Here is a 25,971-nt window from a genome sequence, read left to right as displayed (position 1 = left end):
AATTGCAGAGCAATACCTCCCTGCCTATGCACCTGTGTACAGGAGCCACATAAAACAACTGGTTTCAATCTCTGGAAACCCTACCTCTGACACCTACTAGCTATGTGACCATTATGCAAGTGACTCACTATCTCTCAGTTTCAGTTTCTTCATCTGTAAAGTAGGCATAATATTTCTTGCAGCATCTACTTTATAGGGTTGATGCCAGACTCCAATGAGAGAATATGTATGTATGTGTATATATATATGTATATATGTATATATATATACACACACATAAAGCACTTTAAAATACCTATTATCATTATTAAATGTCTTTCACCAAATGCTGTTATCACTTTGATAGACTCTGCTGTCTTATTTAGCTGAAGTTACTTCACTGAGGTGAGAGAGGTATTATTTTGGGCTGTCTGTGAACCAGATCATATATGACAGGACTGTATTACCAAAAATATATTGTCCCTGAAGTTCGAGGTGATTTGCCCTTCTTGTCTTCTGTGATCATCTGTCCTGAGCAATGGCTATTCTATAACCATAAGTTGAGAAGAAAGTTTTCTCATTATCTATATTTCTGGAAGAGTAGTGTCTAAATGCAGACTCCTACTGATCTTGATTTGCTTGGGTAGTTGGAGGTCTTTGAGGAGGAATCTTGCATAGTGTCACTAGGAGTCTATGATGAGTTTTGGCTCTCCCCCCCCCACCCCCCCCACATAGATGTCTGTCTGAGGCATGGTCATCTAAAGTTCTCAAGGACTTTGGGTACCATCACAGACCATCTTACCAAAAGTCTCAATGGAACTTTCTGGCTGTTTAGTCCTATAAACTTCTTCAGGCCTATACTCCTCTCCATGTTGTCAGTACTTGGCCTTTCCTGTGATTAACATATCTCTCTATCTGCCTACTCTCTTAATCCCAGATAGCATGGGCTTGGAGAATGAAGAAACTTTGGCATGAATACTATCCCTGACACCTACTATTTATATGACCATGGACAAGTCCCGTGACTTCTCTGTACCTCAGTTTCTTCATTGGTGAGGTAGGTAGAAATAAGAATGAATGAATGAAAAAGCATTGATTAAGGACTTAGAGTGTGCTAGGCACTTTCTTATGTACTAGGAAAGAAATGCAAAAAGGCTAGTTTCTGCCCTCAAGAAGTAGACATTATGTATTAAGGCAAGACAACACATTTAAGGGAGTGGTGTCTAGGGAAAGGTGCTATGATTTAGAAAGTTATGTGTAAGTTAAGCGGAGGCAGAGGAGAGTTGTTTGAATGTTCTTACTCAAAAGGCTCTCTAATCTCATTAATTTTTCCAGTGATTCAGATCATGATTCATCCATGCTTGACCATCCAATGTGTTTCTTGCCTCTCAACATACTAGAGGTCTTCCTTGCGTACTTCTGATATCAAGAGAATACCTGTGAAAAATTCTGCCATCTCTCACCCTTGCAATGTGACCAGCCCATTTAAAAATCTTATTATATAATTTCTTAATGACAGTTCTTACTTCTTTTCTTCTTTAAGCTCCTTGTTGGTTTTATGTTATATCTTGGTCACATCAACTGAAAACCCTCTCCATTACCTTCTGTGTGAGATACATTTCTAGTTCTTCAGAAACTTTTGGATTGCATGGCTCCCTGTCATATAACAACACCAATAAAATGTTGATGTTGAAAAAAATGAGTCTTTGCCTTCAAGGTAAGCCTGGAATCATTAAAGAGAATTTGAAATATCTTTAAGGCAATTTCTGTCTTCACCTCTAGGCCCAATTCACTGACCATTTATTCCAGAGGTGTAAAGCTCCCAGTACTGCCCAAATAAGACTAAAATGTGGTTGGGAAATATCTAGCAAAATAAATGAAAATATGATATAACACAAATAATGTTAATTTGTGATTTTCTAAGTCAATATAGGTCATGGATTTTGTTCTATTTGAGTTTGACACCACTGATCTAAACTGTCTACATCATAGATTCACATTGATGCAATGATTAACTCTGTAGATGGAAACAACCTATGAAACAAGAAAAAGAATAACCTGATCTTTAGTTGTATTTAAATAGAATTTCCAGAAAGAAGGAAATCTTGTTTCTGTTGTATTCTGCTATGGTCAGCCAGAATATGGAATACTGTATTTGGTTCTGAGACCCACATTTTAGGAAGGATACTGACAAAACAGATCATATCCAGGGGAGATCAGTCAAGATAGACTAAAGAGTATGCAATAGAAGGATGATTTGAAGAAACAAGGGTGTTAAGATGGAAGAAGAGAGGCCTAGAGAAAGGAGGGAGGGACATGATGGGTATCTTCAGGTATCTGGCTCCAGAGAGCAGTACTAGGAGCACTGGATAGAATCTGCAGAGAAGTACATTGTGACTCAATATAAAGAAAAATTTCCTAGAGATTTCATAGTCAGATTTGTTGTACAGCCCTGAACACACAGGTCTTTAGAGTTGTATAACTTCTTGTTGGAGGTGGCACAGTAGACAGAGTGCTGCATCTGGAGTCAGGAAGACTTGAGTTCATATCCTGCCTCCCACCTAACTAGCAGTATGGCCCTGGGCAAGTTAACATTTCTCAGCCTTAGTTTCTTCATCTGTAAAATGGGGATAATAGCTTCTATTTCAAAAGATTGTTGTGAGGATCAAATGAATTGATATTGATATTTAAAATACTTTATAAACCTTAAAGTACTACAGAAATGCTAACTATTAATATTATTGTCATGCACACATAATTATGAACAGACTGGTACAGTAGAATGTCAACTCATTAAGGGAAAAGACCGTTACATTTTTGTCTTTATACCCCCAAAGCCTAGCTCAATACTTGACACACAGTAGGTGCTTAATACATTTTTCTTGAATTGAACTGAATTGAATTAGGGTATGAGTTGAAGTAAATGATTTGAGTTTCCTCCCAACTCTTGGGATCTCTGGTTTATGATCCCCTTCGTGCTAATAATCAGGGATCATAAATTCCCTATAACTTGAGTAAGGCAAGTGATACAGTAGATAAAGTATTGGACCAGGAGTTAAGAAAACCTGAGCTCAAATACTGCTTCAGACACTTTATACTTGTATAACCCTGGACATGTCATTTAATTTCTGTTTGCCTCTATTTCTTCAAATGTAAAAGGAAGATAATAATAGCACCTGCCATCATCATTCAGTGGGAGTTTGGAGTATGATGGAAAACAGAGCTGTGACTAGGAATCCTTCTTCCTGAGGCAAAAAAAATGTTACAGGAAGCACATTTAAGCTTGATTTCAGGAAAATTTTTCCAACTATTAAAGTTGTCCACAATTGAAATGGGTTGCCTCATTTTACTCACTGGAGTTCACAAGCCAAGACTGGATGACCATTTGTCAACAAGTCAAGTCAACAACCATTTATGGCACACTTATTATGAGCCTGGCTTTGCTAAATTGGATAAACTGGTTGGGTATGTTACAAGGGGGACTCATTATGGGTACAGATTAGTCAGTGATCCTGAATTTCTAATAATAAAGTATTATTACAGATTCTTTCTTAAAGGAATACTATAGGAAGATTATTTTTGGTTGCTGTGTGAGGGATAGCTTGGAAAGGGGAGATTTCTCCTGGGAACAGAAAGACCAATTGTAAAATGAGTGTCATAGAGATGATGAAGGCCTGAACAAGAAAAAGAGAGAAATGTGAGTGATGTGGAAGTAGAATTGGCCAAATTTGGTAGTTTAATTAATATGGAGGGAAAGGAAAGGAAGGAATCAAGGGGAGACTCTAGGTTTGAAAACCTGGATGATTGATAGACTGGTTGTATCCTAAACAAAAATAGAAATGTTTGGAGAATAGCCTAGTTTAGGGGAAAAGGTCACGAGTTCTGTTTTGGAGGTGCTGAGTTTGGCATGCCAATGGGATATCCCACTGGAAATGCTGAATAGGCAGCTGGTGACACAGAACTGGAACTCAGGAGAGCCATTAGAGGTGGATTTGGGAATCATCTGCATAGAGGTGATGAGATCACTGAGCGAGCATAGAAAAAGAAAAGAAAAGGTTCCTTAAAGGAGACCCATGATGAAGACACAGGTCTCTTGGTTCTCCTCCTACCCCTGTGGCTGATCCTTTTTAGAATCCTTCGCTGTCTTCTCAAGCACCAAGGTTCTGTCTCTGTCTCTTCACTTCTCTTTCTCTCTACTCTATCCCTTAGTGATCTCAACAATTGCTGTAGTTTCAATGATCAAATCAGAGAGATGATTTAAAAAATTTCCCACCATTTGGTTTAGTGCTTTCTGCATATTAAACATTTAATACAAATATTAGTTAAAGAATAGGTGGGAGTGGAATGGTGAATCCAGTTGTCTAGGACAATGATAGTAAGTTTACTACCCTGAAAGACTGGTAGAATAGTGGCACCATTAATTAAAAAGAGACAAATCAAGAAGTGGAGCCAGTCAAGAGGAGAAATTTGGAACCTAGAGATCATTTAGTCTAGCTCCCTCATTTTCAAATAAGAAAAGTGAGGGCGAGAATGTTTCCATGACTTTCCCAATATCACATAGATAAAAAGGAGGTAGAAGCAATATTGGAATCCAGGTCCTCTGAATCCAGATCCAGCAGTTGTTCTGCTGTATGGTAAGTTTGCAGGGTGAGAGCCAAGGAGAAATATTTGTAGTAGGTTGGAAATAGTCCATGAGAGATTGCAATGCCATGAAGTTAAAGCAGAAAAGTACAAAATTGGGCAATGATTTTATGCTTCTGGGAATCGTTAAAAACTACCAAATATAAGCCAATCTAATCCAACAAGAACTTAATTAAGCATCTATTATGTGCAAGGAACTGGAGATAGCAAGAGGAATAAAAAAAACTTAAATTCTACTGAAGGAAATAGAAACAAGTGGAAGACATAAGTGGGGGAGAGCCAAATACTAGCTCTGAGCACTTGACGTAAATTTTATGAACTGTACGAACATGTTTTGGGGCACAAGATTTTCAATGGTGCGCACCTTGGCTCTTTCCTATGCTAACCAAGACTTTGACCAGCATTAAGAAGGAAGCAATCCAACTCTGTGATTATTCTGTTCCACCATACGTAGCTGTCAAGAAGTGAGGAAAACTAGTGTATTCTTTGTTGGATACATAATTAGATGTTCATTCCTTTCGGTCAGACTCTGTGACTCCATTTGGGGTTTTCTTGGCAAAGATACTGGAGTGGTTTGCCATTTCCTTCTCCAGCTCATTTGGCAGGTGAGGAAACTGAGGCAAACAAGGTTAAGTGACTTGCCCAGAGTCCCAGTTAGTAAATATCTGAGGTGAGATTTGAACTTGGGAAGATGAGGCTTTCTGACTCCAGGTTCTATCCATTTTTCCACCTAGCTGCCCCAAATTAGATAGCAGCATGTAATAAATACTAGGTCATTTTCAGCTTTAAGGAGTCTGACTCAGTACTAGTTAGCATTTTTATTACTGACTTCTATAATGGAATAAAGAGGTTGCTGACTAAATATGCCAGTGGGTGGGGTGGCATGGCGAGGCACCTTATAATTCCGGATTAACATTTTTAAAAACTCAACAAATTATAGAAGTACTTACGATACAGATGTGACAAGATGGCATCAGGATTATTCATTCACCCAGGCAGGAACAATTTACAATGTGGACTCGTGACATCCACAAGTCAAGGAAGAGGTTTTTGGTGCAAACAATCTGGTGTTTAAAGAAATCACAAGATAAGTGAGTCAATAAAAAAGGGTTGTGTCTTTAAAAAAACCAACTAGGCTATCCAAACGGGAAGTTAGAAGGTCGGAGCCCCAAGATAATCTTGTTAAGTATTTATTTTGCCCTTACTCGAAAGCTGTCAGATCTGGTGACCTGCTAACTTAAATGAGATATGGAGGACTTGGGGAGAATCCAGGGGACAGAAATGATAAAAGGTCTTTTTGGGCCCAAGAGAATAAAGGCCCCCAAATCTAAAGCAATGGGTAGAAGGTGAAAAGGGGAAATATTGCATTATTATATTATATTTTGGGGGGGAGGCAATCAAGGCTAAGAGACTTGCCCAAGGTCACACAGCTAATAAATGTCTGAGGTCAAATTTGAACTTGGGTCTTCCTGACTCCAACAATGAATTACTTTAAGGGGAAACAATTCTAATTATCTAAAAGGTGAATGGGCCACCACAGGAGGGAGTGGAACCTGCTTCCTTCCTACCTCCCTCCCCTTCAACAGCTCCCCTTGGGAGTCATTCAGGTAAATGACCACTTGGAGGGGAATACTTGTGACCTTGAGGTCACATGTGGCCCTGTAGATCCTCAAGTACAGCTCTTTGACTGAATCCAAACTTCACAGAACAAATTCCCTTAATAAAAGGATTTGTTCTGTGAAACTTGGACTCAGTCAAAAAGCCACACTTAGGAACCTAGAAGGCCACATGTGACCTCAAGGTCACAGGTTCCCCACCCCTAATTTGGGGAATCAAAAAACATTTATCAGCTGTTGCCTCTGTGCCAGTCACTGTTCTAAGAGTAAAAGGTTCAAAAAAAGATTAAAAAAAATCTCTGCTCTCAAAGTCACAGTATGTTTAGAGGGAATTTCTTGGACCACTCTTTGTCAGTTCTACCAACTAAATGATATTGTTTGGGTTATAGGTACAGGTTGGACTAAAAGGCCTCTGAAGTCTCTCCCAGCTCCGGGAGTCTGTCATTCTAGGACTTAAATTTATGAGAACTGAATGATACAGAGAGGGTGATCATAATGACTCAGAAGAAAAATAAATAAATAATGTGATTTATAATGCTGTATATACTTAGCATAAAGTTCTATATCCAAAGGGATGTGTGATTTCACTGGTAAGGGAGCTCCATCAATGCAGACTGACCCATATCAAAACCCTTCATGTCTCAGTAGCTAGTTTCATGAATTGTTGTGATAAAATAACGTACTTGATGGCTTACCTTTGAATAAGAAACCTCTTTCAGACTCACCTGACATGGTTTTCTGCTAACAGGTGGTTGCCAGGTCATGCTCTAAGCCTTTCCACTTTGTCAGGCCTTGCAGAACTTGTTTCCCACTGCCACATTCTTTGAGAATCCGAGGCTTCCTGCATGTCATGAGAGGGACTTTATTGGAGTAGGCTCTGTATACTCAAGACAGCATGGTATAGTGGATAGACAGCTAGCCTTGAAATCAAGAAGACCCGGATTCAAGTACCATGTTTATCTCACATTTGTTGTGTGACTCTGGATAAGTCACTTCTCACTTTCCCATGAAACTCTCTAAGACTTTAATTGTCTAGGAATCTTCTAAAAGGATGATATCATTGGTGAAAAAAATTGTTTTAACTTTATAAAGGATTTTCAAATTTGTTATTAAGATTTTAAAGATATTTTAAAGATTTATTAAAGATACTGAGGTGATCTTGAAGACATTTGTATGTAATTTATTTTATAAACAATAAGCTGGCATTATCCAACTAAAGATATAATACACAACAAGTAGGTTCCTTTGTAAAGTGCCTTTAGAAATTTTATTGTTAAAAACAAACAATAATAGCTAATATTTATGTGGCACTGGAAGGTTGCAGAATACTATATGTGCTGTTTCACTTGATCCTCATAACGACTGCTGCCTTGCAAGATAAACACTATTATTAGTTCCTGTTTACCTCAGTTTCCTCATCCGTAAAATGAGCTGGAGAAGGCAATGGCAAACCACTCTGGCATCTCTGCCAAGAAAACCCCAAGTGGGCCCACAAAGCATCAGGCATGACTGAAAAACAACTGAATGATAATTTAAAAAATCCAAGGTTGAAAATGGATAAGGGACTTGCCCAGGGTCACACAGCCAGCATGAGGCTGGAACAGGATTTGAACCCAGGTCTTTCTGATTCCAAGCTTAGCTCTCTGTCCATTATGCCACATGACTTTAAACAAAAAACTAATTTTGCTGAGAATAAGATCCAGTGCACCCCATCTTCATTAATGTCAGATCAGGTTGATACTGAAGGAAGCATAAATCTATTAAGACATTAAGTTAATTTTTAAAAGCTTTTCACAATTTAAACAGAGAATTACCAAAAAGTAACATCATATAGTTGGAACCTAGCACACAAGTAATTTTCATTTCAAAAACATTTCCAGAGTGAGATGGAAAGAACACAGAACTGGAAGTCAAGAGGTCTGGATTCTGGACTTTTAGCAATGTAACTATAATCTTTCTGGGTCAGTTTCCTCATCTGTAAAAGGAGAAAGTTGGATCAGATGATCTTTGAGGTTCCTCTGAATTATAAAGGTCTACCATTCTACTCCTTGCATGTCACATGCCCCTGAACTGGTAAGTTTCAAACATGGAACAAAAAAATAAATAAACAATTTGAAACTAAAGATCAAAAAACCCCTCCCAGGTTAGGCCTGTTTTTGCAGCATGAAGAGATTTGACTGGTTTACTCCCTTAATAAAAAAGAGTTAAAAATTTTTAAAAAAAACCCACCTTACCCATGTTCAAGTCAAGAGGCTGAGGTTGGAGCGTAGAGCTGCTGACACACTTACACGCTCGGTTTTGAAACACATGTATCACAATCAGGGCTCTTGCTTGTTCCTTTGTTTGATTTCATCTGCATTTCTTGGACCCCTCCTTTTCCAGACTGCTGACCTTTCATGCGCCCTCCTAGGATGTCTCAGACTACCAGACCTTCAGCACAAGACAGGGTCCTTCAAGGTAACATTGGAGACCCTTCTCACTTTTTGTATGACATTTCTCTGAAGCTGAAGGTATTGTTCAGCCCAGGAATACATACATACATAAATATGTAGGTATATACATATATACATGTGCATTACATATATATATATTGTGTTTGTGTGTGTATGTGAGGGTGGGGAGGAAAGGAGAATGGTAGTAGGAGGGAACTGGAAGATGGGGAGAATTACATTAGAGGAGGGATGAGGTGAAAGGTTTGTCCAGGAGGTTGAGTTCAACTGGTCTTCATTGAGTATTTGCTATTTGCATGACAATACCATAGGGATCCTGGGGGAAAAACACAGAGATGAGTAAAACTCCTGTTTCAATGCTTAAAAAGCTTACATTTTTATTAGAAACTGGTTTACTTGGTTTCTGTTCCACTCAGAAGACCTTAGGGCTCAACCTAGTTATGAAACTGAGGCTTGTGGTATAGGGACCTTTCTGAATCTCAGCATAAAGGAGGAGCATAAGGGTGTGCCCACAGGGCACTGAGTTCCTTTCATTCACCCAGTTTCTTCATGGGTAAAATGCAGGAATTTTTAAGGTCCTTTCCAGGACCTTAGGTCAACCCTTAGTTCACCCCCTTCACTACTAAAATCTTCAGAGACACTCTCCTTTCCCAGGGGAGTAAGGGCATGGCAAAGAGCTGGCTGGAGGTTCCTTTCTCCCCCAGGTGAAAGAGCAGGGAGATTTATAGTCAGAGAATGATAACATTTAGTAAGCATTTCCTATGTGCAAAGCACTGTTCAGAATTCGGGGAACCAAAAGATAAAAGCAAGACAGACATTCCTATCTCTCAGGAACTCAAATTCTACTAGGGCAAATTTAACACATGCACAGGTAAGAATATACAAAGCAGGGAATAAAGAAATGGGGTAAGAGAACAGCCACATAAAGTGGTACAGGATAACTGTGAGGTGATAGCTGGGGAGAATGAGAGGGAGCTTAAGAAGGAGGTTGTATTCATCCTTCATTGCTGAAGAAGACCATGCCATCAGAGAAATAATGACATGACTTGCACTTGACTTTGTTTTGAGTGAGGAAAGGCTATGCAAGGTCACCAGCCTCACTTCTCCTCCAGAGCCATCTGAATCCAGTGACCTGATATTCATCAGGATGACTGGAGATGACCCAGGATGCACTGAGAGATCTTGGCCAGCATCTATGCAAGTACTCACTCAGGAAATGCCCACTCATTGAATAGACCTGTTTAAGAAGTAGTCAGGGCATGGCCCCTTCAATGAGGTCAAGAAAAAGAAAGACATCAGGCTGGGAGGGAAAAATTCTTAAGCAAGGATGGAGGAAAAGAAGTTGAGAAAGGAATGCATCCCAGTCATAGAAGTCAGACTGTGCTGGGAGAGGCTTTCCAGACGAATCAGACTCATCTCAGTCTTTTGGAACATCTTTTTCTTAAAGTCTCAGCTAAGCTGCCACCCTATACCTGACATCTCCCCCATCCTTGTGACCCCCAGATGTTACTGTGCCCTCTTGCTTCAAATTACTTCCAAATCTACCACCCCTAATTGGCTCCTCAACTGTCTTTGAGCTCTCCTTTGCCTCCTTTCCCTTCTACCTTGCCTTAGTTACCTAAGGACATGTGGAAGAGGAACTCTGGGTGTAATGGAAGGATTCAGAACCAGAGAAGCAAGATTTCAATCTCAGTTCTGCAACCTGTGTTACCTTGGACAGGTCAGCTAGCCCAAGCTTCAGTTTCCTTATCCATAAAATGAAGAGGATGGCCTATATGGCCTCAAAAATTGAGATTTTAATTACTGATGTTGCACTGCCTGCTGTATTTATAGATACAGATATATATATATATATATATATATATATAGATAGATAGATAGATAGATAGATAGATAGATAGATCTCTTTCTCTGTATATATATAGTACATATATATGCATATATATATATATATACACATATACTGCTAATATTTATATAGTCCCTACTATGTGTCAGGCACTGTCTTAAGCACTTACCATCATTATCTCATTTGATCCTCACAACAACCCTGGGAGGGAAGTGCTATTACTATCTCCATAAAAGATAAGTTGTTTTGAAAGCTGAAGGAGAAGTTTGGGATCATTTCTTACAGGGGTTCTTAATCTGGGGTCCATGAAATTGTTTTATTTTAATTAACTATTTCAGTATGTAAGTGGGAATTCAATATAATAAGTATTTCAATTCTACTGGTTTCCTTTGTAATCCTATACATTTTATTGTATGCATTTAAAAACAGCATTTCGAGAAGGGGGTCCATAGGCTTCAGCAGCCAGTCACAGGAGATTACGACACAAAAAAGTCCAACCCCCTTCATTTTAGAAGGGAGGGAACTGAGGTCCTGAAAGTTCAAGGGATTTACGTTAAAGGGATTTCTTAAATCCAGGACGTTAGAATTTAGAAGCCTAGAAAGGCCAACCTTCCTTCTCGTTACAGATCGGGGAGCCCGAGGCTCGCGGATGCCACCTCGGGGGCCCGAGGCTCGCGGATGCCAGGGGTTAGAACCCAGAGGCTCCGTTCCCGAGGTCCAGAGCTGTGCCTTGACCTCCACACTGGCTCTCCAAGGTCTCCAAGCCCAAATCCAGGGCTGTCTCCACGCGTCCATACTTGGGCCCAAGTTTGAATAAAGCCACCCAATACGGGCGCTTCAGGGCCAGAACGTAATCCTGCTCTCCAAGCAGAGAGTGAGCACACTTTAAACCACTAGGCAGTATTCCTGGGTTCGAATCCTGCCTCTCCCTGCTCCTCATTGCCTGCGGGGACTTCTGCTGGCCTCAGTTTCCCCACCCGTGAGATGGGGGAGGCGGTTGCAGGGCCCTTTTCCATGCTGTTGATCATCCTCCCATTTTCGGTTGGTCCACAATGGTTTGCCCGGAGTATCTCCCCCTGGAGCACCCGGGCTGACCTGCCATTTGGGCGCACCCCCTCCCCGCCCCCCAGCGCGTAGCCCAAGGCCAGACGCCACGTGGTGTGCCCTTCATCTAGGCTGCTTGGCTTGACCTAGCTGCCAGGTAGGCTGGTCTCCATCCCCCGAGGCCCGGGAAGGCGGGAGTGGGGGGGCGGGGAGAGGGCCCGGCACGCGGCGGGGGGCCTGGGGGTGGGGCCTGGAACGCGGCGGGGGGCTCAGGGGGCGGGGCTCTCGGCGCACCTGCCCGAACCCTTGTCCACGGCGACTGCGCGAACGTTCTCCTGCCCCTTCTCCCGCCCTCCGCCTCAGTGTTTCCGTGGAGACGAGGATGGCGGCTACGCCGGACGCGGTCCTCCCGTGAGCCGGCGTGGAGAGTTGGCGCGGGGCCGGTGGCCGAGCACTGCGGTGCCCAGTCCCGGCCCACCGAGACGTCAGTCTCAATCAGACCTTTCCCTTCTCTTTCCCTCCCTCCCTGTCCCTCTTCCTTCCCAGCGCAAGCCATGGAGGACGAGGAGCGGCAGAAGAAGCTGATCCGCGGCAAGGCTTTGGTAAGCCTGGCCCTTCCCGGGGAGGGCGGGGAGGTGGAAGCCCGGGGCGAGAGCGGGGCTGGGCTCGGGCCCTGCTCCCAGCGCGAGGTGGCGGGGAAGGGCGCTGTCTTGGCAGCGGGGGGTCGCTGGGCCGCCCCTTGGGGCTGGGCTCCCCGGTGCCTGCGCCCCGCATCGCGCCAGCTGCGGACCCCGGCCCGGGGGAGCCTTCCTGAGACCCGGCTTTTGTCTCCTCCTCGGTGGTTTTCTGCCGATTTCCCCCCTTGGGGAAGGCGGAAAAGCGGGGCGGGGTCTTGTCTGCTCCCTGTGCCCCCCAGATTGCGGTGTCTTTTGTCTTCTCTCCCTTTCTCCCCTGGGCCCCCCCCCACGCACGCAGCTGAGGTGCAGGTTTGGACAGGTGGGCTCCTTCCTTTCCTCCCTGCACAGTCGCAGGGGGGCCCCCACCCCGGGTTTGGCGCTGGTGGACAGCGGGATCGGCCTGTGACAGCTGTCCGGGGACGGCCCTGCGCAGCTATGTCCTGAAGGTGCCACGAGTGCCAGCTGTGAAATCCTGCAGGGAAGGGGGGCGTGTGTTCAGGAGAGGGGTGACCTCTCTTCTCGCTCTTGACGTTTGCAGTTCTTTGTGGTGGGAAGGGGGCTAGCGGCCTTGAGGTGAACGGAGGCTTCAGGGAGGATCGCTCGGCATGTTCCACAGTTGCGGGACAAACTTGGCTCAACAGTGATGTATTTGGGTTAAAGCGAGCAGACATTTTCACCACTTTAATTTTATTTTTTAACGTGACTTTAAATTGCTTTTCAGAATGGTTGGATCAGATCACAGCTTCTCCAAGGAGCCGTTACAACACTGGTTATTTCTATCTTTTGTTATCTATGCTGGAGATACTTTAGCTCTATTGTACCTGTGGTTGTAAGAATCACTGACCTTGTACTTTAAGGTTTTCAAAGCACTTTACACGTTTGATCTTCACCATCCTGTGGGTGCTATTTTTATTTCATAGATAAGGAAACCCACCCAGAAGTTAAGTGATTTGCTCCTGTTCCTACAGCTAGTAAGTGTTTGAGGCAAAATTTTCAATGTGGATTATTACATAACGGATTTACACTAAACATATTATTGGGAGAAGTGACTTGGTGGTGTAGAAAATAACCTGGAGTCAAGAGAGACGGAGGTGTGAATCTTGCCTCTGTCACTTAGTAGCTGCTGTCCATGGACAATCACTTCTCCTCTTCTGCAAAGTGTGGGGGTAGGGAGGATAGTGCCTTTCTTATGGTTTTGTAAGCGTCAAATTAATTAATCCATCCAATATTTTTTGTAAACTTTAAAGTGCTACAAAAGTATCAGCTATTATTGTAGACAAGATGCAAATTATAATAATGAATCTCTTTTAAAAAAACATTTCTGAGAATATTTATTGCTCTAAAATGCCTTTGGGCTTTTTTGGATCATATTCAGACCATCTTTATTAAAGATAAGTTTTAGTATTTCATGACTTAGAGTTTTAAACTGTCATATTAAAGATAATTACTAGTATTTAAGTACTGAAAGGATTCGTGATATGGATATACCTATCATTGATTTGAAATCTCCCTTCCTCCTCTTCTATTTGAGTTGCTGTGGCCTAACCAAAGAGTCAGCACCTGGTAGCCCAACCTGCTTCTGCTGTGCCTTTTCAAACTTAACTAGGCAGGTCCTCCAATAAGGAACCATGTCCATACTTTTTTAGCCTTTTCTAAGTCCTGCCAAATTTGCTGGCATAGCTTTCCAGTGTCACTACCGGTATTGTACCTGCCCATATGATTGGCTGTTCCTTTCAAACTGGCCTCCCCCGAGTGAATTCAACAACAGAACCAAGTTTTATCTATAGACAAATTGGTGTTAATGGTTAAGATTTTAGTGAGTACAGCTTTCACTGAGTCTTCACATTAATACATCTGGGCTCACTTTATTTAGAGTCAAGGCTTGAGTGACTGAATTTATTCAGTTGGGTTTTTTAAGTTCTGGGAGTGAAGAGAACATTCTTAGAAGCCTCTTTATTGCTGCTTCAGTTGCTGCATTCCGAGTTCCTGAGTAGAATGTTTGATGTTTGTGTACAAGTTGAGGGAGCAAGGAGGCTATACCTTCAAAAAACCAATCAAAGAAGATGTGGTTTAGTGAAAGATTGCTGGATTGGGAGCCAGGGACTCGGGATTGGTCAGTCCAGGACACCTTTAATGTCCATGTGACCTTAAGAGAGATAGTTTTTTATTCTCTCTTGTCTGAAGTCCCCTTATCTGTAAAATAAGAGAGGGGAGTTGATTTTTTTGACCTTCAAGGCCATTTATAATTCTAAAGCTTTGATCACATTATCTGATTTTACAAAAATCCTGGTTTGACTTTTAACCTGGAATTTTCTCTACCTTCAATCCAGGTATCATTCTTGAACTGAAAATAAAACCATTCTGAAACAACATAGCTTATTGTTTGGACATTGATACAGTGTATCATTTTTTTCACAAGGTTCAGAGACTGACAGCATTATAAAGATCATGCAGTCCATACCCCGATCCCAAACCCCACAGATAAGAAACAGAGGTGAGAGAAGTTCAGTGACCTACTGAGGGTCACCCAGGATCAGAGAGGAAACTTGAACCCAGGACTCTTTTCACAAAACTAGAATTATAAATCTTCTGGGTTTTTAAAATTTTGTCTTTGACAATTCTGCATGAGAAAGGTCAGAACCCCTATTCCTCCTACCTGATTCTGCTTAGAGAAGCTGCATAAGCATGCTGAACAGAGCAGGGTTTAAATGGGAGGAGGGGGCCAGTGTTTGTAGTAGCTGATCTCTAAGGTATCTTGCTTATTATCTGGGTGCCTACAGGAAAGTCACTTAATCACTTTAAGCCTTAGGTTTCTTATATTTAAAGTCTAGATAATAACATTTCTGCTGCTCTCCCTCATGGAGTTGTAAGGACAGGAAACCCTGTATAAATCATAAATTCCTACTATTAGGAATTTAACCTTTCTTTTAGAAGAAAATACTGATATTGCCACGTGGAATTGAAATCTTTTTTTTAATTGTGAAAGACTTTTTTTGTTTTTGAAAGACTTTTTTTGAGAAAGACTTTTGAAAAGTAATTTTCTGACACTAGTGGTACTTAGGTTGAAAAGAGCAAAAAATGTACTTTATTTTCTAAAATCAGTTATTTATAATTGGGCCCTTTGTCTAGAGCCCTAGAAATAAAAAATTTCTTATTAACGTCCAAAAGCAAACAGTTATAACCACATTTTACTCCCTAAACATAGTTATCTTATTTTTATTGATGTCTTTTGGTTTTATATTCCTTTCTAAATCTGTATTTCCCTTGGACCTGTTAGACAATCATTTGTAATAATTATTTTAAAAGAAAGAGAAAGAAAGGCAGTTCTGCAAAACCAACAATCCCTCTTAATTCTAGTGCATTCTCTCTGTTGATTATTTCTCATTTTGCTTTGTATATAGCTTGTTTGTACATATTTATTTGCATATTATTTACCTGATTAGATTGTGAGCTACTTGAGGGCAGGAAGTATCTTTTGTCTTTCTTTATATCTCCACTGCTTAGCACTCTTAGCCCCACTGGCACATGGTAGCCATTTAATAAATGTTTATTGACTGACATACGGTATATGCAGTATTCCACACCAAGAGTCCCTTACCTCTGCAAAGAAAGGAAGTTAATATATTTTCTCAATTATTATCTCTCCTCCAGTCTCCCATTATCTTGTATTTATTTTGTCTATCCTACACTGTCCTTAAGGTCAGGGGTGGTTTCATTTTCTTTTAGTATCTCTTGTACAGTGCTATAGCAGTTATTTAATAATGGCTTAATTGATTGATTCTCCAGGGCCAAGTTTGGTCATAATTACTAATATTCAGTTTATTTTTTGTTTTGTTTTGTTTTTCCATCTTCGTTATCATTTATTTCTTTTTTCTAGAACTGTGCTAGCATCATTCTGGATGGTATTATAGAGATGTATTGTTGAGAAAGGCAACACAAACTGCCCATGCTGCAGAACTAAATGGTTAATTTCTTTTCCTGTCAAAATTATTGCATTATTTTTTCAAAGTAAAAATATTTGCAACTTTATATAAAAAGAGAGCATTATGGTATTTGTGAGCAGAACCAAGTAAAGGTCGGTTTTGTTAAAATCCGCAGTAAATTATTACTGGTGCAAATGCATACTCTGTATTTCATAAAATTCTATTAATTCTCCAGCAAAATCCCACAAACCACAGCAGTACACTAATGTACAGAATTTTATATAACTGACAGTACCTTTTCTCTTAGGAAAAAAATCAATACAGTAACATTAAAACTAAGCTAACATTCTTTTTTGGTGGCCTCATGCTTTTTTGCTTGAATGGTAAGACTGTTAGTCTTTTTTACTAAATGTTCAGCAATAAACAAAATAGTTTTGGCCCTAAATGTCCAGTATCACATTAATACTACATGAAAAGCAGTGAAAAAAATTATATTGGTAATTAAACTGCTCAGTCCCACAAATTCTCAAGTATTGAGCTTATGAGTAAGGAAAAAAATTATAATTTCTGGACCTTGGAAATTAAAGCTACATTATTCTAATGTGAAGAAAGTAACTTTCTTTCAGCATTGTTTTATGCTTGTTTACAAGTACTGAGTGTTATTTAGTTCTTTTTTTTAAAGGTTTCTTTTTTCCCCTTAAATAATATTTTTCCTCAATTACATGTAAAGATAGTTTTCAACATATCTTTTATAAAATTTTGAGTTCCAAATTTTTCTTTCTTCCTTTCCTTTCCCCTCCCCAAGAGAGCAAACAATCTGATATACGTTGTACGTGTATAATCCTGTTCAACATTTCCACATTAGTCATGTTGTGGAAGAAGAATCAGAACAAAAGGGAAAAACCATAAGAAAGAAAAAAACAAAAATAAAGTGAAAACAGTATGCTTTCACAGTGTTCTCCTGGTTCTCACTTTACTCAGCATCAGTTCATGTCAAGTCTTTCCAGGTTTTTCTTAAATCTTCTTGCTCATCATTTCTTATAGCACAGTAGACTTCATAGTTCTTTCTCGCATCATGGATAGCATTTTCCATCACAAGTCTTTTGGAATTGTCTTAGATCATTGTATTGTTGAGAAGAGCTAAGTCTCTCATAGTTAATCATCGCACAATGTTGCTGTGTACAATGTTCTCCCAGTTCTGCTCATTTCACTCGGTATCAGTTCATGTGAGTCTTTCCAGGTTTTTCTTAAATCCACCTGCTTATCATTTCTTATAGCACAATAGTATTCCATTACATTCACATACCACAACTTGTTCGCCACTCCCCAGTTGTTGGGCATCCCCTCAATTTCTAATTCTTTACCACCACAAAAAGAACTGTTATAAAAATTTTTGTATGTGTCTGTCCTTTTCCCATTTTTATGATATCTTTGGGATACAGACTTAGTAAGTGGTATTGCTAGATCAAAGGGTATGCAGAGTTTGATTGCTCTTTGAACATAATTCCAAATACCTCTCCAGAATGGTTAGATCAGTTCACAACTCTGCCAACAATGCATTAGTATTCCAATTTTCCCACAATTTCTCCAACTCCAATTTACCATTTTCTGTTTCTGCCATATTAACCAATCTGATGGGTGTGAGGTGGTACCTCAGAGTTGTTTTAATTTGCATTTCTCTAATCAATAATAATTTAGAGCATTTTTTTCCATATGATAATGGATAGCTTTAATTTATTCCTCTGAAAACTGCATGGTCATATCCTTTGACTTGTAATTTTATAAATCTGTGAGCCTTATTAAGTTCTTCAGTTTGAATCAGTTCATTGCCAATAGCAAGGGAAAAATGTGTACAATTTATACCTGTTCTTCATGGCATTGGAGCTTTGTTGGAAAACTATATAAATCTCAAAGGATGAAACTAAGTGAAGGGATAGAATAAGAGGAGAGACTGAAAAATGGGCTGTTTAAAGCTTCTTATAGAAGAAGCTCTTAAGGAAGGAACTAGGAATCCAGGAAGGCAAGAAGAACTGAGCAGATAGAAGTGATCTGTTAAAGAGAGGCAGCATGATACAACTGAAGAAGTCTGGATTTGGAGTCAGATGACCTGGCCTCACATGGCAGCTGAGCTACAACTACTCAGGTGACTGTGGGCAAGGAATTTAATCTTTCTGGGTCTCCTCTGTACAATGAGGAGATTAAATCAGATGACTTTACAGCTGTAGATCTGTCATCCCATAGGAAAGGCAGAATGCAATCCAATAAGGATAGAGTTAACAAGGAGGGTTCCCGTATATGTTAACAATCCCAGTGAAACTGAAAGTTGGATAGTAGAACATTCGAAACAGGAAGTGAACAAGGAATGTATTTGAAGATGAAAGAGTCACAGGTAAAGAGTACATTATTCCATGAAACAAAAATCCTTTTTAAAGTTAATGAAATAAAACTAGACTCTACAAAATATTGTATATATTAAAACAAAACATTATTTTTCTGTTACGCTCTGTCTGCATTTCAGTAGAAATGCATGTAATTACGTTTTATCTCAAAATGCACAATATGTGAAAAACTCAAATTGATTCTCTTGCTGTGAATCATCAGCTATAAGGAATTTCCTTGTTCATTTTATATACTAGTAAAATTCATTTTAAATTTTCATACCATTAAAGCACCTTATGAAAAGTTAATTTTATTTAAACTTTATTTGCAAATTATAGTTTGCTTCTATTAATTCTGAACTTTTCATGATAGTGTAGTGGAAAAAACGCTGGACTTAGAGACAGAAGACTTGGGTTTGAGTTTTGTATTTGCTACATTATTAACTGTATGACCGAACAAATCAGTTACCTTTCTAAGTTTCAGCTTTCTTATCTATAATAAGGAGAAAAAAGTGCTTTCTGAAGTGTGGAGTGTTATATAATTAAACCATCACTACTAACTGTAGCATTGTGCTGTATTGTGCTCCCCTGCTCAGGGTTAGGGAACCTACAGTCTCAGTGCCACATGTGGCCCTCTAAATCCTCAAGCGTGACCCTTTGATGGAATCCACTTCCCTGATATCATGTTCTAAATTTATAAAATGGATTAAGGGTTGGATTTAAGGTCCCTTCCAACTCTGAAAGTCTGTATATGAAATGCTACAGTAATTGTCAGATACAGAGAGCACTGAGATAGGTTTTTTATGGTTTAATGATCATGGACCCTTTGAAGACCTCTAGTGAAAGGGAATCCACTACCTAAGAGCTACCCCATTCTACTTGGGGGCAGGTAAATTATTAGGATGTTGTTCCTCACAGGAATCCTAAATTTGCCTCTTTGCAACCTCTCCTCATAGTTATTTTACTTGGCTCTGTGATCATTCTCATGAATATATCCTGTTTGCATGTAGTTGATAGTATTGTGTGTCTCATTAGAATATGAGCTCCATGAAGGCACGATCACTTAACTGTGGACTTCACCTGCTCCGGCTTTTAGGCTGGATTGTACAGTGGATAGGTACTGGACTTGGAAGTCAGAGAGGCCTTAGTTCTAATCTCAACTATGATACTTTTGTCCATGGGCAAATTACTTAACCATTTTTGGTCTCATTGTACCCATGCATAAATTGGGGTGATAATAGAGACCAGGCTCAGAGGGTTGCAGTGGAACTTGAATGAGATGAATAGATTGCAAATTTTATATATTTTATATTTAGAAAGATCACTTTGATAGTTGAGTGGAGGGTGGCCTGGAGTGTGAGGAGAGATGAGGCAGGGAGATGAACCAGAAGGCTGTTAACACTAATCTAGGCATGAAGTGGTAAAGGTTAGGACCCAGGGTGGTAGCAGTGTCAGAAGAAAGAGGAGAGTTTATATATAGAAAGAGACATTGTGAAGGTAGAATTGACAGGACTTACCTACAGATTGAATATGAGAAGGTGAAAGAGAAGTCACCGATGACACCTAGGTTGTGACACTGCCACTACCCTCTTCCTCCTCCTTTGCCTCTTCCACTCTTACCCCCCTTTTACTTCTTGGTGTTTCAGTGATAGATATTTCCAAAACAGGTCCATCCACTTCTCTTCTTATGTGACTCCATGTTGTCTTGACCTTGTATGGAGGCTTGAGGATCTCTGGATGCCGTGGTGTGTTCATTGATCGTCACTAGTTCTCAGTACATGACTCTGTTCGTTGCTTTTAGGTTTGCCCATTGTTACTTTTTTGGAGACTATGATGTTACACAAATCAAAGCTGTATATCACCAGAATAATATTAATGTCAAAAATGTAAGCCTTTTTTCCCCAGAGAATGGCTTAGAATCATTAAAAAAAATGTCACCCAGTTTCCCAAAAGCATTTTAGCCCAAGATCTGAATTTGAATCCTACCTCAGATACTTATTAGCAATTTTCTCATCCATGAAATGGGGATGATAATGGCAGTGCACTTACAGGATTGTTGTAAACATTAAAAGAAATAGTCAACATAAGGTGTTCTGCCAACCTTAGGGTTGGCTTCTTGTTAAGACTGGCTTTGTTTAATTTCCTGGCTATCTCACCAGGTTTCTGATGCCACCCTGACTAGAAACCAAGACCTGGCCCACTTAATGCTTCTAAAAGGGGAACCTGTGGGCCATCCTTGCATTGTTAACTTCTTTTGCCTTCTGGATTAATTTGTAGTGAGAATGTTAAAAATGGTATTTTGTTCCTTCAGTTCCATTTGTTAGTCATCGAACAAAGATCTCACAACCTTTCAGTCACCCTTGAAACTTGACTGCCCCTCACTTCCCATACCAGTCAGTTCCTCAGTCTTGCGAGTTCTCCACAGAGTCTTTCTCATCAGTCTCCTTTCTACATAGGGAGCCACCACCCATGTTCAGATCCTCATAGTTTCTGTCCTGGAGTATTTCAATAGCCTTCCCATCGGTCTTGTTGCCCCAAGTCCTTCCCCTCTCTAATCCATCATCTGCACAGACATCAGGGATGTTCCTGAAATGTAGGTCTAATTATTGTCCTTCCTCTATTTTAAAATACCTCACTATTGCCTCTACTATCAAATGTAAATTCTTCTGCTAGGTATTTAAAATTCTGTGTTACCTGGCTCCAACCCTCATTTCCAGACTTATTGTATATTATATCACTTGATACGTGCTACATTTTAGCCAAAATGGCCTCCTTGCTGTGGGAAATCCCATCTCCTATGTCTGTGCCTCTGCACTGGCTGAGCTGCCTCACTTGACCTTGTCAAATCCCTAACTTCTTCTGGACCTTATGCTCAAGTGCCATGTCCTACATGAAGCCTTTCCTGTTCCCTCAAACTGTTCCTCTCTTACCCTCCGCTCCAAAAGTACATTTACTTTATGAACATTTGGTATTTGTGTGCATTTTTCAAAAATGTGATTCTTAGCACCCTTGGCCCCCTTTCTATTACTTTTGAAGCAGAAGTGGTATTAGGTAGGACTGGAACCATTTTATATTTTTCTTTGTTTTATTAATTGCTATGACTGAAGAATTAATCACCAAGTGGCTAGCTACTGGTGATGAACTTCTCTTTACTTCACTAGTTGGACCTTGTAAAGTAGACACATCTTGTTGCTGGGCCACTCAAATCCTTCTTTGTAGGGCCTGAAGGCTGCTACGGGCCTGCTGAGCCTGGTCTCTGCTTTCTTAGCCTTCAAGAACCTAGGATTACATGCTCAACTGAGTTAATCTGTCCTAATGTCCAAATGACCTTGAGAATATTTCTGAGTATGAACAACAGACAAGTATCAATAATGTATTTATCCTTATTGTGAGGTTTTCTTATTTCATTATTCTGAGGGCTCTGTTAAAGATATGCATAACTATCTTATGATAGTGCCACAGTTGGCTACTTTTTTGAGATTAAATATTGAATGGGCCAAATGGGTCAAATGAGGTTTAGACTAGTTCAGCAACATACAAGTGAGGTAACTGGTCTTGCACCTGTTCCTTTGAGCTACTTTTAGGATTTTTTTTTTGAAGTTTAGTGTGATTGATAAGAAGTGACATGTATTCTTCTACCTGACTGGCCCGCCTTCCATGAAAAGGTCTTTTCAGTTGACCAAAGGGGCAACTTTTTCCTGATCCTTTCAAAAGGGCCTCTTTTCCACTCCATGTATGTCCAAGGTGAATTTGTAGCCATTCGGTTCCACCTTCCTCTAACACTTGAAGTAAGCCCTTCTGATGCACTCTTTTAGGATGCAAAGAGGTCCTCTTATCTTTTCATTTCTCTTACATCTCCTCTCTTCTCTGAGGCTGCAGGGCAGGATTGTTCTTTAACCTGAGTCCCAGCTTCAGGGATAACCAAGAGGGAGGACAGAACCTGTAACTCCCAACAACTTGTGACTCAGAGTGAGCAAGGCAAGACCTCACTAAACATATAATTATTTTAAAATTTGTATTCTGACTTAAATTTGGATTTATAACTGCACTGTCCTGAAAGAAAAGGTGGTCTGGATCAGAGGATAGTTTTTATAAGTTGTAAGCTACTAGAAGCACTCTTGCCCTGTAACCTTTTTTTTTTCATTAGTTTGGCTCATCACTTCTTCTTTCAGATTTCATGCTACTATCATTTTTCCTTTTTTACTGGGGTCCCCAAATCCCCAGCCCTCAGACAGCTAGAAAACTACAGGTTTCCTTCACTTTACTCAGTTCCATAGTAAGAACATGTCGACCTTTTAAGTATCTAAAGAGAATTTCCTGTGAAGCACTACAGTCCATCTCATCTTCCTCTACTATTCTGTCCTCACAGGTAGAAAAAGATCGGAATTCTCATAGCCTTCTTCCCAGAATATCTGCTTACTCTCCTAAGGCCCTTTCTGCTTAAAATTCTTTTTTGAGTTGGGCTTTTCCATTCATTCATTTCTGATTCTATGGCCATAGAATCAGTTGGCCATAGCTGCCCAGAATAAATGTGTGGAATCTGCTTGGCTAGTTCTTCGTATGCTCAGAAATTATCCTTCTGTGCCAGTGCCTATGTCATGGGAAAGCCGGTGATACTAGCCCTCCATCCCCAAAATCCATAGTTTTCTTAGAAAGAAATGCTCTGCTTTGTCTAGGATCCACATTAGTCTCCTCTCGTTTCTTGCCCCTCTTGTCTGGAACTTCACATTCTCTGACTGCTGCCTAGATTCCTCTGAGCCTTTGTAGGCCCTCTCCAGTGCCCCTCCCTTCTGTGGCCAGACTTTGTCTATCCTTGCCCTGGCACTGTGGTCTCTGACCAGACTTTGCCACTTTCTGCTCTTGTTTGGCACCCCCCCACACTCCGCCTTGAGTTTCCATTCTCTCTCTCCAATATCTTCCCAAAGCTTGCTCACCTTCATTCTCCTTTCCCCTGACTTGTCACTGCTGTCTACAAACATGCCTTAACTTTCATTTCACACTTCCCTTCCTTCCTTTCTTCCCCCACCGCTTTCAGTGTCAGGCTCCAAGAAAAAGGTATCTTCATTTTCTGCACTGCTTCTTCACTCCCTTTACTGAAACTGCCCTTTCAAAAAGTCACCAGTGGCAGTTTAACTTAAATCGGATGTCCTTTTTCAGTCCTCAACCTTCGGTACCTCTCTACAGCTACTGCTCTTCACAAAAAAAAATTTTTTAATGCAGTTTTAAAATTGACCTACCTTTTACTTGAGGGGTAGTGTGGCATAGTAGATAGGGCACTAGATTTAGGTACCCTAAAGGAAGAGGTCTTGAAGAAGAGTATTTCGAAAAGCCTTTGCATTTGAGTCTGTGCTCTCCCCTTTTCTTACTCCTTTTCTTTATTAGCTCTGTCCTCTTGTGCAGTATTAATTTTTATTATTTTCTGTCCTTTCTTGTCCCCCAAGCTTTCCATTACTCTACTGTCATCCCCTCACTTTCTTGGACCTTGAAGCTAGTCTTATTTATAGGCCTCAACTCCCTGTGGTTATGAGATTCTCCCAGGACACTAACATGGGGTTAACTTTAGAAACTGCATACCTAACGTATAGCAGCCACAAGGGTTGCAGGGATGGTGGGAGTAGCAGGATAGCTGCCCCTCGGAAACCTCTATGCCATCTTCCCATGATTTCTTCATTTGTAGATTTGATCTGTATACCTCCTATGCTTTCATCCCAACCATTTATTTTTTTAAACAATGTTAAATAGCATGGGGCCAATCACAGATCCCTGGATGCTCTACTGTGGACCTTTTTCTAGGCTGATAGCCATTCAGCCAGTTGTGAAATCTGTCAGAGGGTCTTAACCTTTTTTGTATCTTGAGCCCCCTGATAGTCTGGTGAAACCTACATATCTTTTCAAAATAATGTTTTTAAATGCATACAAGAAAATACAAAGGATTACAAGAAAATCAATTACATTGAAATACACCATTCAAAATATTTACAAAACAAATTCTTTGAGTCCAGATTAAGAACCCTTGGTGTAAATGTACTCTTATTTAGCTCATTTCTTTCCATTTTGTCTACAAGAAGGCATGAAAGATATCCAAGGTCTCACCTCAGAGATCATTCTTCTCGATATTTAGACAGAAATATCTCCATTCCCTCTTAAAGTATTCAGAGTTGAAATCTTAGGGACAGAAATTTTCTTGCCATGAGTCCCAATTTTGCCCAAAGCTAGTCAGACAAAGAAAACAAGTTTAAATTTGTAAAAGAAATTATTCTCAAGTAAAAAGGACTTCTATACAGGGATTTGTAAAACCTCATGATTAGTGTGCCTGAGCCCTAAAAGGTAAATCAGTCAGAAAAAAAGATTGTCCATAAGGCAGGCTGAAGCCACACTTATGCTTTCATCTTACCTTCTAAGGTAAGTAATTCCCCTTTAACTATTTCATTTCTTTTCAAATGATGATGAAGTTCTTACAAGAAAAAGGTAACCTTTGCCACACTGAGTCAGACCTGTGTTCCAAATAGCCGCCGAATTTTGACAAAGGCATCATAGGCCATGTCCTGGAAGGTCATGATCATCTCATATGACATCATCTAATTTACCAAGGACATGTCCTAAAAATCCAATTTCATCACTTCAGGGATCTGTAATTTTGTTGGTGATAATACTCTCTCATGGACACACATCAAATCCCCAGCCCCTGCTTTCCCTCTTCCTCTTCATATCTTAGGAGAAACTCTTTTGTGTTGCTGTGGGACAAAACTTGCTCTTCCTCCTGGTAACTTTGTGGTGGGCCATTGGGGTCATGGGGCCATTCTTAAAGCATTTCCAGGTTGCTGAAAAACTTGAGGCCTTCAGAAATCCATGGTCACTTATATGCAAAGCTCAACATTTCTTCTAATTTTAGTATCCTCTTAAATAGTCATTTGCACTGAAGATGTTTCAACATAAAATTTTAAAATCCTTGATTTAAATATCTTCAGTTGCAGTCATTGTGTGAAAGTAAGGTATGCCTAGAGAAGCGACAGCAGTACTTAACTGGAGAAGAACCGCAAAATTTATTTTTGTGAAGTCAGTTCCTGCAGTTATATTATAATTTCAGCTGTGTTATCTCTGCTTCAGGTGACGTTTTCCTTGGTAATGCCTCCTCTAACATTTTCTCTTCGAGTTTTTGTGTCTGTGTGTAATAGTTAATGATCCACAGTTACATGTATCTGGGAAGTATGAAAGGAACTTTGCAGCTAAATCCCTTTATAAAGAGAATTGGTTCCTAAACTTGTTTTCGTAAGTCATCTCTTCTGTGTCTTCAGTTTTCCTAAAGTGGGGCCTGGAGCTTGAGTTATATATAACCCTGTCCATTTATGTCCTTGTTACCACTCTTGAAACCCTGAGTTTAGCCATCATTTGAATACTTCACCCTCACAAGGGA

At 40.2% G+C, this 25,971-nt stretch overlaps 1 protein-coding gene and 1 long non-coding RNA gene across 5 annotated transcripts in view; one reads left to right on the top strand and one right to left on the bottom strand.

The window, feature by feature from the left end:
• LOC140530921 (uncharacterized) overlaps nucleotides 1-25,971 on the bottom strand; it is a 466,876-nt gene that overhangs the window by 286,864 nt on the left and 154,041 nt on the right. For 3 of the 4 annotated variants that reach the window (XR_011976168.1, XR_011976166.1, XR_011976169.1), the window contains exons 3-6: nucleotides 8,906-9,002; nucleotides 8,471-8,686; nucleotides 6,962-7,077; nucleotides 5,571-5,684 (exon numbers count right to left, since the gene is read on the bottom strand). This is a non-coding gene — a long non-coding RNA (uncharacterized lncRNA). Of the gene's footprint in view, nucleotides 1-5,570; nucleotides 5,685-6,961; nucleotides 7,078-8,465; nucleotides 8,687-8,905; nucleotides 9,003-25,971 lie in introns of all 4 variants that reach the window. The other variant, XR_011976167.1, reaches the window with a different exon arrangement.
• The window catches only part of LOC140531018 (A-kinase anchor protein 9-like), a 63,635-nt gene continuing 49,183 nt past the window's right edge, over nucleotides 11,520-25,971 (top strand). The window contains exons 1-2 of the mRNA XM_072650220.1: nucleotides 11,520-11,668; nucleotides 11,761-12,181. Of these exons, the coding sequence (XP_072506321.1) occupies nucleotides 11,520-11,668; nucleotides 11,761-12,181 (570 nt within the window). The remainder of the gene's footprint in view (nucleotides 11,669-11,760; nucleotides 12,182-25,971) is intronic.

This window comes from Notamacropus eugenii, chromosome 3, assembly GCF_028372415.1.
Source record: "Notamacropus eugenii isolate mMacEug1 chromosome 3, mMacEug1.pri_v2, whole genome shotgun sequence".
NCBI lineage: Eukaryota > Metazoa > Chordata > Mammalia > Diprotodontia > Macropodidae > Notamacropus > Notamacropus eugenii.
This window is presented reverse-complemented; position numbering and strand designations above follow the sequence as displayed.